Raw genomic sequence first — 15,494 nt, forward strand, 5'->3', positions numbered from 1 at the left:
TACACATGTGATTAGGTAGAACGCATTCACAGTGCCAAAGAGCCTATGGATGAAGTTGGCTGACCAATTGAACTTTGCTGTCTGCTGTGGTGGGCGGAATAAATGTGAATAACACCAATGGATGACAGAGTATGACTAAAAGGCCTTGTAGAGGCTTTTATATCTATGTTTCTTATTATGAATATTCTGGAAAACATGAGGCTGGCAAAACAGCTAATGCAGTCTCTAGGCCAGATCTAAAAACAGTTTCCTGAATGTAAGCAGTTGGAGGATACAAGTCATTCAAGTAAAAGGTAATTAAAATGTGCTCCAGGGGAGAAACAAACACAAGAAGGAAATCCATCAAATAAGAAGCAAGCAAAGGAGATTGCTAAGATAGTCAGCCAATCAAAAGCAATGGGGAAAGCCCACTATAAGTATTGGTATGGTATAGGATAAATCTTTCAACAACCAACAGCTAAAGATGGCTGAACACAAGACATAACAAGCATTGGTATAGCCAATTGGTCTCACCTTTGTAAGAGTTTTTTTTAATTGCTTTGCTTTACAGTACTGTGGGTGAATACTAAGTGTATATTGTGTGTACCACGGAAATCAAAAATTTCTCAATATAGCATTGAAATCAAGTTGTCAGTACCACTTTAAAGTATTTTTGACAAACATGGGGCTGTAAAATATCACTTATTAAAAACAAGAAATACGTATTTTGTGCGCAAAAAGACAAAACACAACTACTGAACAGAAATACCCTGTATTTAGAATGCATCTCGCAATTCTGAGTTCTTTTTAAAAGTATGTTTTTGGGGGGCTGGGATTGCAAAGCAGTTGCATATACGCTCTGTGCTGATGTTGATGACGAAATCTTAAAGCAGACACTGCAACATTGTCTGGTGAGCTTTGCAACAAAATTATAACATGCCATGACCTGCTCATGCGTGTTTCCGGGAAACTGGAAAGCTCTCTGGTAACACCATGAGAGTTTGGCCCTTGGGAGGCAAGGGCTTCAAGGGCTAGTGGCTTTTAAGCTGCATTATGCCCTTGATACACTAGGTAGACATAGGTTACTTTTAGAGCAGAGGAGTGCTCGATGGAAGCAGAGTGGCTTCATACGACTTTGATTGGAAGGGAGTGCTGCGGGGAGGAGGAGGCACCATAGCAGGTTGATGATAAAGCATATGTCTGACGGTGACTGGTGACCTACCTTATCGGTGTCTCCATACGGCATTGATTTGAAGTGAGTGTTGTGGGGGATGAGGGGATGGGGTAGTGGCTTGATGGTAACAAAAAAGCAACAAAAATAATGCAACACTTTACGAAGAAATGGGAACCTTCCAAAAACACATGCTGTGCTCAGGCTGGGCTGAAAGCAACAAAGAAAGTGGTGCTCCCAGAAATAGACAAAAATGCAAGGATACAAGAAATAGGCCACTGCTCCGAGAGACGTAGCAATAAACGCCAAAAGGAGGGACAAAAAACAAACATTACCCATATGCAAACAGGCTTTTGGAAAGGATACGCGAACAAACTAATCAAATGCGAGGAGCAGGCAGTAAGCCCATAGTGTAGAACCAGCACGTCTCAAAGAGACAGTGCATGCGCTCCCTAGACAAGACCTAAATATGAATCTGTTACTGGAGTTCCCTTGAATACGTCCCTTTATTCAAGAAGGGTAATTCTCAAGCATTAACAACTGGAATAGTCTCTTGATTTGCTATATTTCTGAATGTTCTTTCCTCATGGAAATAGAGGCCAAATGAAAGTGAGTAAAAATATATATATTCTAAATAGTGCACTAACACTTTAATTTCTTACCTGATAGATTTTGGTGACGTTTCAAAGGGGATATTTCTATTGTACTGAGCATCATAAACATAAGCTGCTGCTAGGAGGAGATCCTGTTAGGAAACATAAAAGCATATAAAAGCATTATCAAGACATATGAAAGTTCAAAATCAGTAGTGATAAATTCAAATTCTGCCCCATCATTCTTGAAAATGACACAGCATGCATTCACACACACAAAGGCCCTCATTCTGATGTCTGGGGGACTGTCACCGACAGACCATCTATGGCGATCCACCGCCATCGGTCCCACTGCCGGATTACAATACAGGCGGTTGGAGAGTACATGTCGGGGGGAGGAAGACCGCCAGCTCGTTCAGGCACAAGGAGCTCTTCGGGGCAACAGTCAGACTCCAATCCCTACAATGGAGGCGGCGCCTGTGCAGGCACTGCTGTAGGAATTAGGATATTCCTTTCCAACTGTTTGTTCATGGGGGTCTCGCCACCATGAATAGGCGGATGGAAAGGGACTTTGGGAGCCCCGAGCAGGTCCTCCGTGGGACACTGCTTAGTGGCCTGCGGGACACATGTAGTGCCCTCCCACACATCCATGTACAGTGTGCCAGGCACCACATGGGCGGGTCTGGCCTTGGCGCTGCAGCTCTTTGGCTCCTCCCCCCCTGGCTATCACTTAAGGCGCACACCTGCCCACACTTCCTGACCTGTTGTCAGATCTCCCGAGGCTTCTCCGGGAGCAACGTTACTTTTATTAAGTTCTTGTGACTTTTAACCTGCCGCCTACCTGCACTGCCTTAAAGCGCCTCGGATCCGGCGCCCTGATCCTCCCTGGCTGCCCTCTCTCCTGCACGCGACCAGACCGCCTCCGCTGATCGCCCCCTCCTCGCCTGACTCTCGGAGGGGGACGGGCGGCTCCTCCATCTTGGGCGGGTCTGGCCTCGGCGCTGCAGCTCTTTGGCTCCTCCACCCCCTGCCACGCCCCCTTGACCCTCCTTTCTCATGTGTCGTCCCTATATAACGGCTCCTGTCTTCCGGCAGCGCAGCGGACGAGCGCAGCGGGCGCGCCGAAGTTGCGCCTAAGTTAAGCCCGTCTGCGCCCGTCCGCGACGGGCCGGGACCAGGGGCCACACACCCTGCTCCTCACTTGGTCTATTCCCCCGAACAATTGATAGCATTATCTGCCTTTCCTTCTTCCCCCCTTCTTCCCTTACATCATTTACACTCACTTGGTATTCTTTCCTCTCCCTTGCCTTACCCGACACTAACCTCTGTCAATTCTTCCTTTTGCCCTACTATATCATCTCCGGTTTCTCGTCCCCCCCCTGTCCCTACTGTGGCTTCAGCCTACTTACTTAATACCCGGTCTGCAGTCAAACACCAGACAGCACTCTTTAACCTTCTGATCACTGACTCTCCTGACTTTTTATTTCTGACTGAAACTTGGTTCTCTGCCGACTCCCTCCCTGATCTTTTAGCCATCCTCCCCGACACCTACTATGCCCTCCGAGCTGATCGCTCGGATGGTAGGGCCGGTGGTGGGGTGGCGATGATCGTTCGGTCGGCACTCAAATTTCAACTCCTCCCTCACTCGCACATATCCAATGTGGACTACCTTGTGGCCCGTTCCCTTAATCTTCCCTCTACTCTTACTGTTGTTCTTGTTTACCGTCCCCCCCAATCGATGCCTTCTTTCGTAGCCTCCATTCAGGATCTTCTAGCCACCTTGGTGGTTAATAACTCCTCCGTTCTATTTCTCGGAGATTACAACTTCTGGCCAGGAGATCCAAAGGAGGATTTCCCTTCCAAAAATGTTTCTGCCACTCTCCACTGCCTGAATCTCACTTCCTATGTCACAGCCTCTACCCACGTTCAAGGTCACATCCTTGATCAAATCTGGTCTTCTCGCCCCCTTGCCTCACCTCCCTCTATCTCCCCCTGTATTTGGTCGGATCACCATGTTATTTCTTTTTCCATTCACTTGGGTGTGGTTGACAAGCCCTCTTTTCCCAAAAATCTTCTCGTCCGTAATTGGAATCAGACCGACCTTGACTCCCTTTCATGTTCCTTGGCTTCCTCCGCTCCTGATCTTACCAACCTTCCCCTTGAGTCCCAGGCCAATGCCATCAGTACATGGCTTTCCTCTTCGTGTGATCGAGTGGCCCCGCTAAAAAAGATCAAGGCGGTTCGCCCTTACGATGCGCACAAATGGTTCTCTCCAGAGCTTAAAGCTTTAAAACTCGACCTCAGGCGGTCGGAACGTCTCTGGAGACGACAGTACTCTCCCTCCTTGCGCACTAAATATAAATCACTCCTCACCGATTATAAACAAGCTATCCTAGTGGCCAAAACTTCCTATTTCACCGAGAGAGTAGCTCTCTCTGCAAATAAATCCCGTGAAATATTTTCCCTGGTTCACAATCTTGCCACCTCTGATCACTCTTCCCTTGGTTTGGTTCCCTCTCAGTCCCTCTGTTTGTCACTCAATGACTTTCTTATAGACAATATCGTGAGGATTAAAGCTAACATTCCGACTGTGCCCCAACCTACTTCTAGGTGCTTTGTCACTTCCCCGCTTTCTTCCCTTGCCACTTTCCCCCCTATTTCTCTTGATCTATTCTACAACTACCTGCTCAAAGTTAAATCGGGTTCCCCTGCAGACTGTGCCCCGGCGCGCATTCTAAAAACTCTTTTCACCGACTCTCCTGTTCCCCCGCTCACTTTACTTAATTCTTCTTTGGCCTCTGGTTCTGTTCCTTTATCATTTAAATCCGCCGTTGTTCTCCCCATTCTAAAAAAACCCGGCCTGGATCCTTCCCTCCCTGCCCATTTCCGACCCATCTCCCTTCTCCCCTATTTAGCCAAGATCCTCGAGACCCATGTCACCTCTTGCCCTTCCTCGTATATCGAGGACAATGGCCTTCTCGCCTCCCACCAGGCGGGCTTTCGCTCAGGTCACTGCACGGAGGCAGTGGTTCTCGCGGTTCTGGATGAACTTAAGGGGAAGGCAGACTCCAACCTCCCCCAAGCCTTGGTCCTTCTCGATCTGTCCGCTGCGTTTGACACGGTTGACCATTCCATTCTTCTCGCCCGTGTCAGCGCAGCGGGCATTCGGGGTGCGGCCTTTTCCTGGCTGGCATCCTTCCTTCGGGATAGGTCCCAGGCGGTTCATCTCTCCGGCTTTTCTGCCCCCCCCCCCGTCCGGTCACCTGCGGTGTTCCTCAGGGTTCTTCTCTTTCCCCCCTTCTTTTCAATCTTTACATCTGTCCCCTTGTCACCTCTATTCTTGAGCTGGGGGTCTCTGTGTATAATTACGCAGATGACCTCCAGCTCGTCTTTGATCTTTCCTCCTCTCCTGACTCTCTTCCTAAGTTCAGTTCCACCCTAATCTTCATCTCCGAGTGGATGAGCGCTAACCATCTTAAGCTCAACCCTGATAAGACGGAACTTGTCCTCACGGGTGGTTTATCTAACCCTTGGTCCCCAGCACACTGGCCCCTCTCTTTTGGTCCCCCTCCTACGCCTTCCTCCTCTGTTCGCACCCTCGGCATCAAAGTTAGTTCTGACTTAACAATGCATAGTCAGATTAGCTCTGTTGTGTCTTCCTGCTTTCTTTCCCTCCGTCTCATCCGGAAAATCTCACGCTTTTTCACCACTGATGCACTCAAAACCATAGTCCTGGCTTTAGTCATCTCTCGCCTCGACTATGGGAATGGCCTGTACTTGGGCATTCCTGCCTACGAGTCTCGTCGCTTGCAGGCCATTCAAAATCAAGCTGCCCGCCTCATTTTCACCCTTCCCAAATCTTCTCACATTACTCCTGTTCTTAAATCTCTTCACTGGCTTCCTATCCGCTTCAGATCTCTTTTCAAATTAGCCTGTTTTGCCTTTCGAGCTTATTCCCGCTCTGCCCCTGCCTACATCACCTCCCTTATTTCATCCCACGTCCCTAGTCGAACCCTCCGTTCTTCTTCTCTTTATCTTTTGCGCGTCCCCCGTTTCCGCAAATCCAGAACTGGTGGCACTCGTCTCTCTGTTTTGGCCCCCCAGTTCTGGAACAGCCTTCCACTCCATATCCGTTCCATCCCCATTTACACCCACTTTCGAAAAGCCCTCAAAACTTTTCTTTTCACCCAGGCCTTTTCCTCATAGGTCCCCCGGATCCCCTCTGTGAGCTTTGACCAGGTCCCCAGCGCCAGGAAGCCGCTTGGTAGCAGTGCGCTTTATTAAATATTTTTTTCATTTCATTTCATTTCATTTCATGGTGCATGGATGTGCACAAAATGCTTTTTTCTAGTGTGGCTTGTGCTGCGACCCTTTTCCTGGGCCGCAGCACCATCCGCAATAGAAAAAAGCATTTTACGACTGCCTGCACGGCAGTCGTATCCTAATGGGGCGGACGGGATTGCTGCTCATTGTCAGATGGTTTCTGCCCGTGCAATGGCATTCAGCCGCTCACCCGACCACCATTGTAATGAGGCCCCAAGTATTTTAACATGCACCACATAGATCTAACAGTAAATAATGCAGATATGTCCTTATGAGAATCATAGGTGTGCATAAAAAGGTTGCTCGGTTTGCATGCACTTTTAGGCAGTGGTGCCTTCTTGTGTTACAAAATGAGTGCAAAGATGGGCATGTTACATTAACTTTTGAGACCACAAAGGCAGGTTCCTTTTTCAAATGTGGATTTTATTAATGTAATTAAGGTAGGCTGAGAGAAAATTACTTTCGCTGAGTGGCATGGTTCACCAAAATGGTCAACTCTTACAAGCACTTTCCATTTTCATCACTTGCTCCTAGAAATATCGGTGCATCACTTATTGAGATTCAATTTTCATAGATTGTTGCCTTTATTAGATTCCATAACAAGATACCACCTCAATCTACAGTGCATGCACACAGGTGCTGTAATCAGTTGCCTATGCATGTTCATGACGGCCATCATGAGGTATCAATGAATGCACGTGTGTTAGGGTGAATGTCCTATGCTGTGATATCTCGCTTAGTGTTTTCATGCTCATGGATCTCCTATCGTAAGCATTTGCTAAGTTTGGAGTGTTTTGCTGAATACTGCTACCCCAGAAGAGTGTTAAACATCCACCATCCCACCATGTTTTTCTCTTTGGAGGCAACCTTTTTTTTATACATGCCGGTATTGGCTAAAAGGCGCACAACTTAGGGAAGTATATGGCAAGGGCATGAACTAGTGTATGCATTGTGCGTTGAATACTATAACTAGGAAATTTCAGGGTTTTTGGAGTTGGTGTGTCCTAAATCATAAATACCATTGAACTGTATTTTTTTCAGCGAATTTCATGATTTCTTATGGCATACCACATTCACATGCAATTAACCTATTCTGTGCTATACAGAAGATGTACCCAGGCCCTGAGCCCAAATTAATTGAGCCAAACACAGTGGGGTTTATGTAGTGAATAAATGGAGATCTGGTCCTAGTAGTTTCCATGTATGTTTATTCCATGTAAGATGTTACAGCGTAGAGCCCCACCAGGAGCAGCCTTCTTGCTGCTCAGCCCATCCACCAACTGACTCACACACTCACCAACATTCTCTCACCACAGTCACACTGGCTGAGCAGCAGGTATAACATATCTCCTTTCTTTATATTAAATACAGAAAGACTCCAAATTGAGTAACAAAGAAGTCTGATGCAAGCAAAGGATGACATAAGAACAATAGCATGCAGCAGAATGATAACAAAACCATTGCCACAAATAAGCAAGATAGCAACGATATAAACGCAAAAGCATGAAGATAAAAGATGGAAAATATCATGCACAGGAAACACATTAGAGGGAGAGAAAAAAGGAACACAAGTAAGAATGCACTCATGGACCATCTCCCTTTCTAGCACAGCAAAAACATGCACAACTATGCCACAAACCACAAACACACCCAGATACCTAAAACATGCTAGCTGGCCAGGCAAACATGAGAAAAGTGCCAACCACAAGGTGTAGAAGAAAAAAGAAACACAACAACTAAAATTCACCCAAGCCCGAAGCACGAGTGAAAAGTGTGGATATGCGCTCCACACGGAACCTATAAAAGTGTACACTACACCAAGCAAAAGGTAAGGGAACAACAATAACTAGAAAGAAAACACTCACTCATGAAAATCTGGCTTCACCTCAGCCCTTCACCCAAACCCGAAGTAAGGACGGTACGAGTGGGAAGGCGCTCCACATGGAACAAGTGAAAAATGCACAACTCAACATCCACTCAAATGTAAGGAAACAGCAATCATTAAGAAACCACTCACTCTTCAAAATACAGCTTCAACTTAGCCCTTCACTTAAACCCAAAGTGAGGGCGGTATGTGTGGAAAGGGGCTCCACACAGAACATGTGAAAATGCACAATTCAGAACCCAATTAAGTAAACACAATGAATAAGAAAAAAGTTCACTCTTCAACAATCAGCACTGCGATGGGTGGTATCTCATCACCAACCCAAAACCACATGATAGTGGGAGTCATACTGCACAATCACATACCAAGAGACATGCTCCGAAAGGGGAAACAAGAGCAAGGAAGTGCAATAATAGGAGGGTATATAGAAAAAACAATGATGGGCAGAAAACCCCTCAAAAGAAGTACTGGGAAACACAACACTTCAACTCCATCCTAAAGTACAGAATCCTCACAACATAACTACCAGCACACAAAAAAAGAAAAAGGGTGGCATTCGAATGGAAATCAAAGAAACAAGAATGGGCAGTAAATAAACACCTTACTAAACAACAAAGGTTTCAAGTACAATCCTCCACAATCACCTCTATGTAAATTTGCTAACTGAGATACCACTTATTAAGTTACATTCACATGTAAATCAGAGCATAAAATATTAAGAGTACATTAAATTAAATACAGCAGCAGATATAAATTTAAAATAAAACAGAAAGAAAATCTTTTACCCCTGTGAGCGATCTCTCACCTGAAGTCTCAAATAGGTGCCAAAGGGTGTAGGTCTTAAAGAAAAAGGTCTCGCGTCACACATCAGCGTGAGAGGAAATGCAACTCAAAATCTCACTGAGAGACTCTTCAGGCATCATGTGCATAACAAATGAGGGGAAAAAATGATACCAGCTAAGCCAGGCATCAAGGGCAAGCAACTGAGCAAAGATATGCAAACAAATACGAATTACTGAGAAGAAAAACAAAACGGAAAGTCATGTACAAGACTAGAAATTGCAGAAGATGACAGGGCAGTAAAAGAAATTGTAGATTAGCCGATTATCCACTCCAAGAACTGAGGAGAAGGTCAGAACACATTGCAGTGTGGTCCTGTAAACGTTGTCTGCCTCTGTTAACCATGTACAATATGGAGGCACGCATATTGACCGGGTGGCTCGCTGCACGTCCGGGCAGCTCAGCATGGAGGCTGCAGGATGCTGCGCGAGATGCTGAAACCAGGACTCGCGCACCAAATGGACGAGAAGAAGCCGTTGGAGTCAGGTGAGCCAAAAGATTAAAAAAGTTTGCAATAATACCAAATTTGCGCAGCAGTAGGAAGTTCAGACCTGTTCCATGCCGCCCCTCTAGCCTTGCAGACATCATCCAAGACACAGGTTTGAGGACGAACACTTAGGGCTCCTCTACCCTGTTGCTCTGCTTGAGAAACATTCTGTGAACAAACTCCTCTTCACAAATACACCTTTGTACACGACGCAGAGGGGCTCAGGTAAAGTGACCAAACAGCTACAAAGAAGTGGAAAAACTCTCTAGGAAATAAGATGAGTGTCACCCATGGCGCCAAGACAGGCAGTGTGCCGGAAATAAAATAGTGACACAAACCATAGACAATGCTGTACTCTCCACGTTGCAGATCTGAGTGTCACACCAGGAGAACCACAAAGAATATTCCAAATAGAAGCGGAGGCAAACCAGTAGAAGGTCAAATTAAGGGGCAGCTAGAAATACCACAGCCCCACAGCACGCCACAGCTACACTCCAAACAAGAACAGGCATACACTGCAGGAACTGGCACGCCCGGGTTGGGGCCGACCGATGTAGTGGTCACTGGTGGGGCTCAGGGCTTTCAGCTTCTTCAAGTTCATCTTCAGTTGCTTCAGCTTCAGTTCCAGTTCCAGTTACTTCAAGCTTGAAAGTTACAGTTCAATCAGGTGACACACGCAGGTTCTTTAGAATAAAATCGTCGCCAAAATGTAGTGAATAAATGTAGATCTGCTCCAAGTCGTTTCCATGTAGGTTTATTCCATGTGAGATATTATAGCGTAGAGCCCCACCAGGAGCAGCTTTCCTGCTGCTCAGCCCATCCACCAACTGACTCTCACACTCACCAACATTCCACTCACCAACATTCTCTCACCACAGTCACACTAGCTGAGCAGCAGGTATAACAGTTTGTTTGCAGGGATTTCCTAGCTTTGTACTGGGCTAAATTTGCTGTTTGGTGCAGTTTGATGAATCTGCATGAACTTTGGCAAAGTTATTAATAAATGGAACTTTTATTGACTCTCGTGTACTTTCATACCTACCACCCCATAACGGTCTGCTCATAAGTTGTTACTGCCAAGAGTAAGCTAAACATGCTAAATGTCTTCCAGATTTCATGCTGATTCATTAAATGGTGGCACATTTATTGCCAAATCAACATTTCTTTGCTCCCTCTCTAAATCTGCACCCTGGACTTGATGGAATTCAGAAAACTAAGAGTAGGCTAAACAAGTTAAATCTGTCTCACATTTCATGCAGATTCTTCAAATAGTGGACAAGTTATTTGCAAATCAAAACATATTTTGATGCCCCCTCCATTTAACTTTGCCCTACCATTAGAGTGTCAAAAAGCCTTAAATACTGGCACTTGGTGTAACATGCTAACTGCCTGCCTCATTTGGTTCATGTTCCTGAAATAGCACTAAAGTTATAAGCAATTTAAAATGTTAGCGCCCCCCTTTAAATGCCCCCACCCCATGGAGTGGCTCACTATTGGACATACAAATAGAAAACTAGATCATGCCAAGCTTCTGACAAATGTTGTGCAGAGTCATCCCAGTGCTAATGTTATTAGCAAATGAAGACCCTTTTCACCCGCTTTTCAACAGCCCCTCTCCCTGATGGATCTGCATGAACCTAAATAAGTCATTGGTAGGCTAAATGTGCTGTGTCTCTGCCAAGTTTCAAGCTGATCTATGAAACAGTGTCAAAGTTACTAGTAAAACAAGTATTTTGTCTCCCACCACCCACATTTTAACTTTAACCTTCTTCATTGGAAATGCTTGAAAAATATAACACCTGCACTGTGCATAACATGCGAACAGCTTGCCCCATTTGATGCATGCTCAAAGTCCCTTGATGGATTGACAAAAGAGTTGACATAAAATAGATAACTAATCTATCCAAGCTTCTGCCAGTTTTGTGGATATTCATTACACAGTGCCAGCGTTATTAGCAAATGAACACTTTTAGCCCCTATTTTTTTAACTACCTTCCCCCATTAGATGTGCAAATATTTGAAAATGCAAAAAATAATCCCAACAAGTGTTTGCCAAATTTCATTCATATTCGTCAAATGGTGCAAAAGTCATCACCAAATGGACAAATAGATTTTCAAGTGACAAGATATAAAAAAGTGTTAATACTTTCAAGAGCAACAAGCACCTTTTGCAAACAAGAATAGCTCAAAAACTGAAGGGATTTACCCCAAATCACAAAAAGCATGAATTCTAGGTAAAGTTCTACTTTCATGCCATGTATGGTGTAAATCCATTCAGCAGTTCTTGCTGTAGCTGCTAGTAAAGTTTCCTATTGGAGTTAAAATGGAAAAACCCATGTTTTGTGACTCCATTTTTAAATCAATTATCCTCTCCATGGGAGTGCGGGAAAATTGGCATGCTGGGTCTTACCTGCCAACACTAAACCATTAACAAATATGGTGCAAATGTGTTAATTGGGACCAAATTGGGACCAAATTCATAGGTAAATCAAAAAATACCTGGTCAATGGCTTCCACCCTTGCACCAGGCCAGAGCACACCAGCGTCTTGCTGAAAGCCATTAATAAAAAGCAACAGCTAGATCACTGCTTAAGCCGACTACCCTCAAGCGCAAGAGCCTGACCACAGGCCAGCTGGTACACAGAGGAACTCAGGTTGATGAAACGCCGCTTCAAGCAACTGAAGCGCTAATGGAGAACAAGTTAAAACACCACAGATAAAACATTTTCAAATCAGCTGATATGGAACATCAAGCAAGCAGCTTTTGCAGATCACATCGATGCCATCACTAACAGCAGCAAGGAAATCTTTACCATCATCAAACATTTCTCAGCGCCACCTGTTACCTCCAGCAATTTCACCCCCTCACAAGACCTTTGCAACAAGTGTTTGGAATTCTTCTGTAACAAAATCACCTCCATATACTGCAAGCTTGACCCTCAACTGAACCCTGTCACCATCGAAACTCAACTTCCCATCACAGCTGAAGAATTAACTCTGACCTTGTGGTCTGACGTCACCACTATCAAAATCGTTGCCACTATAAAGACCATCCACTCAGGGGCTCCATCTGACCCTTGGCCCCACCATGCCTTCACCAAAGGACACATACCGATCAGTGAAGCACTAACATCCCAACCGCAACACCTTCATCTACTCAGCCAGATTCCCAGACACCAGGAAATATGCAACCATCCTTACTCTGCTCAAGAAACAATCTGCTGACCCAGCCCCACTTTCAAACTACAGACTCATCTTCCTCCTACTATACTGTCGCGACGTACCTAGCAGGTAATGGGAGAAGGAAGAGACCAACAACTGTTTTCGCCCTTTTGTCTCTCCTGTCCTTTATTTTCAGTCTCCATGGGAACAATCATCAGCCGACAGTCACATCCCCTTTAACTCTCCGTGCTTCCGGGAGTCCGGGACGACCCATGTGACAGCGTCACATGATCCAATCATCGACAAGAATGTTGAGAAGGCGGGCCTTTTAGCCGGAGACGCGGAAGCTGTAGAGAGAGACCGGGAGTTCTGAGAGAACAAACGACCCAGGATTGAGACCACAAGTCTAAGGAGATTCATTACCCAAGACAATGATACTACGCATCCGGTGAGCTCCGAACGAAGTACGACGCCTACAACGCCAGAACGACGACGCTTGGATACCCCAAAGAGGGAGCCAGACCCTATCCGGTACCACCCGAATGCCAGCCACGCTCCCAGAGGAGCGTGGCTACCAGAAGTACGGGCCCATATTCAGGTTTTTTTTTTATTTGATTATTTTTACGCCTCCTGATCACCTAAGGCTGAGACAAAGACGAGGTCCTTCACGGAATCCTTCCTCTGACTTCAAGACGGGAGGAGAACCCAATCAATCTGTACTCGAATACGCAAAAGAACTTTAAATAAATCCTTTGTTGCACCGCATCTCCTCTCTGGTAGTTATTTCCCATTCTACACGTGGGGTCAAAAGAGGGTTCATTTCCATGGGACACCTGAAATGGAGGCCCTGATCCAACAACTCATTCGTGGACAAGAAAAACTTGAATGGGCAGTAGAGCGGCAAATGACTTTGGCGCAGGCCGATAGGGAGCTCTTTAGTACCTCCATCAATCAGCACCTAGAAAGTCTCTATAAGTGGTCCGAAGACCTGGACCGTCTCCCAGCACAGACCCCTGTTCGACAAGGAATCCAACCTAGCCTTCCCCCTATTGCCCTACAAAACTACACTGCGGGAGACGACCCGGATGCATTCCTCCTTAATTTTGAACGTGCAGCAAGAGCCTCGGGTGGCCAGAACAAAAGTGGCCCTTCTTTTTGGCACCGCTGTTGAGTGGTGAAGCACAAGCGGCTTACCAAGTGGCCAATCCCACCGGCAATACCTCCTGCAGGGAGGTGAAGGACATTATTCTGGACCACCTAGGACTGGACACAGAAGCGTATAGAGTATGCTTCAGGAAAGAGAAGGAAAACCCCGGGGATAGTCCTAAAACTTTATTTTTCAAATTAAAGGCAGCCGTGGATAAATGGCTGAATCCCCAGGACCATACTAAGGAGGAGATAATGTCATTGAGCTATCTCGAACAATTCATGGAAGCCCTCCCCTTTCCTACGCAGAGATGGCTTAAGCGACACACTCACCTCTCCATGGAAGAGGCGATGGAGATGGCCACCACCTATTCTACGGCCCAACCAAGACCATCCACTTGGGAGGGAGAGAAGAACATACGCCCGGCACAGAGAAACCAGAAAAGAAATATGCCAAACCCCCCGATGGAACCCCCAAAGATACGCTATCCTAAACCTGAACCCCCCTATATATCAAAGGGACCACACGGTTTCGATTGCGGAACCTGGGGTCATATAGCTCGCTTCTGTCCCCAGAAGAAAAACACAGATGAGCTCATGGATGTCAGTTATCTTCCCAGACAGGTCTTAAACACCGAAGAAATGGGCACCTGTTTTTACGTAAGTTTAGTACTAGATGGAGTATGTGTAAAAACACTGTCGACAGTCGGTTACACAACAGGCCCTGGTCAGGCCTGAAAACATTCTCAGACACCTACGACTACCCATACGGTGTGTTCATGGTGATGTCAAGACATACCCAGTAGCCCAGGTGGGGGTGAGGTTGCCAGATGGGAGGAATATCCCAGTAATAGTAGGGGGTATTACCCAGACTCTCCGAGTGATTGATACTAGGGACTGACAACCCAGAATTCTTGAAACTCCTCCAGAGCAAGGTAGAGGGCATCCCGGACACCTCCCCAGTCCTGCTAACTCATGCTCCTTGGCAAGGTGATAAAAACTTTAGGTATGCGCAGAAAAACGACCCCACCCTTAAAATAGCATGGCAACAGGCAGCCTCCCCTGCTAACAGCAATCCTTCCTTCATGATCGAACAGGACCTGCTCTATGAGAAGGGAAACCCCTTCAGTCCCAAACAATTACTCGTCCCTTAGGGGTTCCGAGAGCAAGTAATGGTCTTTGCGCATAGCCAGTTGCTAGCCCGTCATACTGGAGCACAAAAAACTAGCCAGAACATACTTGAACAGTTCTATTGGCCTGGCATACATGCTCACATCTGCAAGTACTGCCAGGATTGTGAAGTGTGTCAAAAAAAGAACCCCTATCGTCCCCCTGCGGTTCCCCTACAACCCCTACTGATCATTGAAAAGCCCTTCAACCGAGTAGGAATGGATCTCATAGGACCTTTACCTCTGTCCAGAAAAGGGAATTAGTACGCCCTGGTTGTTCTTGGTTATGCCATAAGGTTTCCCAAAGCTTTCCCATTGAAAACCCCCAACACCACTAATATCTGTGAGAAGCTCCTAGAGCTGTTCCAGATCAGACCAAAACAGCGTTCACAACCCCCTCAGGTTTATATGAATTCACTGTCCTCCCCTTTGGCCTTCACAGGGCACCGGCCACATTCCAGAGACTCATGGATGTGGTGTTACGAGAACACAAGGGCTATTCCTCTGCATACCTCGATGATATTGTGATATGCAGTCCTTACTTGGAACAACATCTAACAAATTGTCAGAAAATATTCCATGCCCTCAAAGAGGCGGGCTCCATATCAATTAAAAAAAACTCCAGAGTAGGGTATCAGAAATTCCGCTACTTAGGATACCTACTAGGGAATAGGGTTATTGAGCCCCAAAACGGGAAAATAAAAGCCATCACCAATGCTCCTTTGCCCACCACTAAAAG

The 15,494-nt window shown here is 46.0% G+C and overlaps 1 protein-coding gene across 1 annotated transcript in view; it reads right to left on the reverse strand.

Annotated features, from left to right (window-relative positions):
- LOC146820941 (two pore calcium channel protein 1-like) overlaps positions 1-15,494 on the reverse strand; it is a 653,069-nt gene that overhangs the window by 602,305 nt on the left and 35,270 nt on the right. The window contains exon 2 of the mRNA XM_085609765.1: positions 1,813-1,895. Within this exon, the coding sequence (XP_085465891.1) occupies positions 1,813-1,895 (83 nt within the window). The remainder of the gene's footprint in view (positions 1-1,812; positions 1,896-15,494) is intronic.

This window comes from Triturus cristatus, chromosome 6 (assembly GCF_964204655.1).
Source record: "Triturus cristatus chromosome 6, aTriCri1.1, whole genome shotgun sequence".
NCBI lineage: Eukaryota > Metazoa > Chordata > Amphibia > Caudata > Salamandridae > Triturus > Triturus cristatus.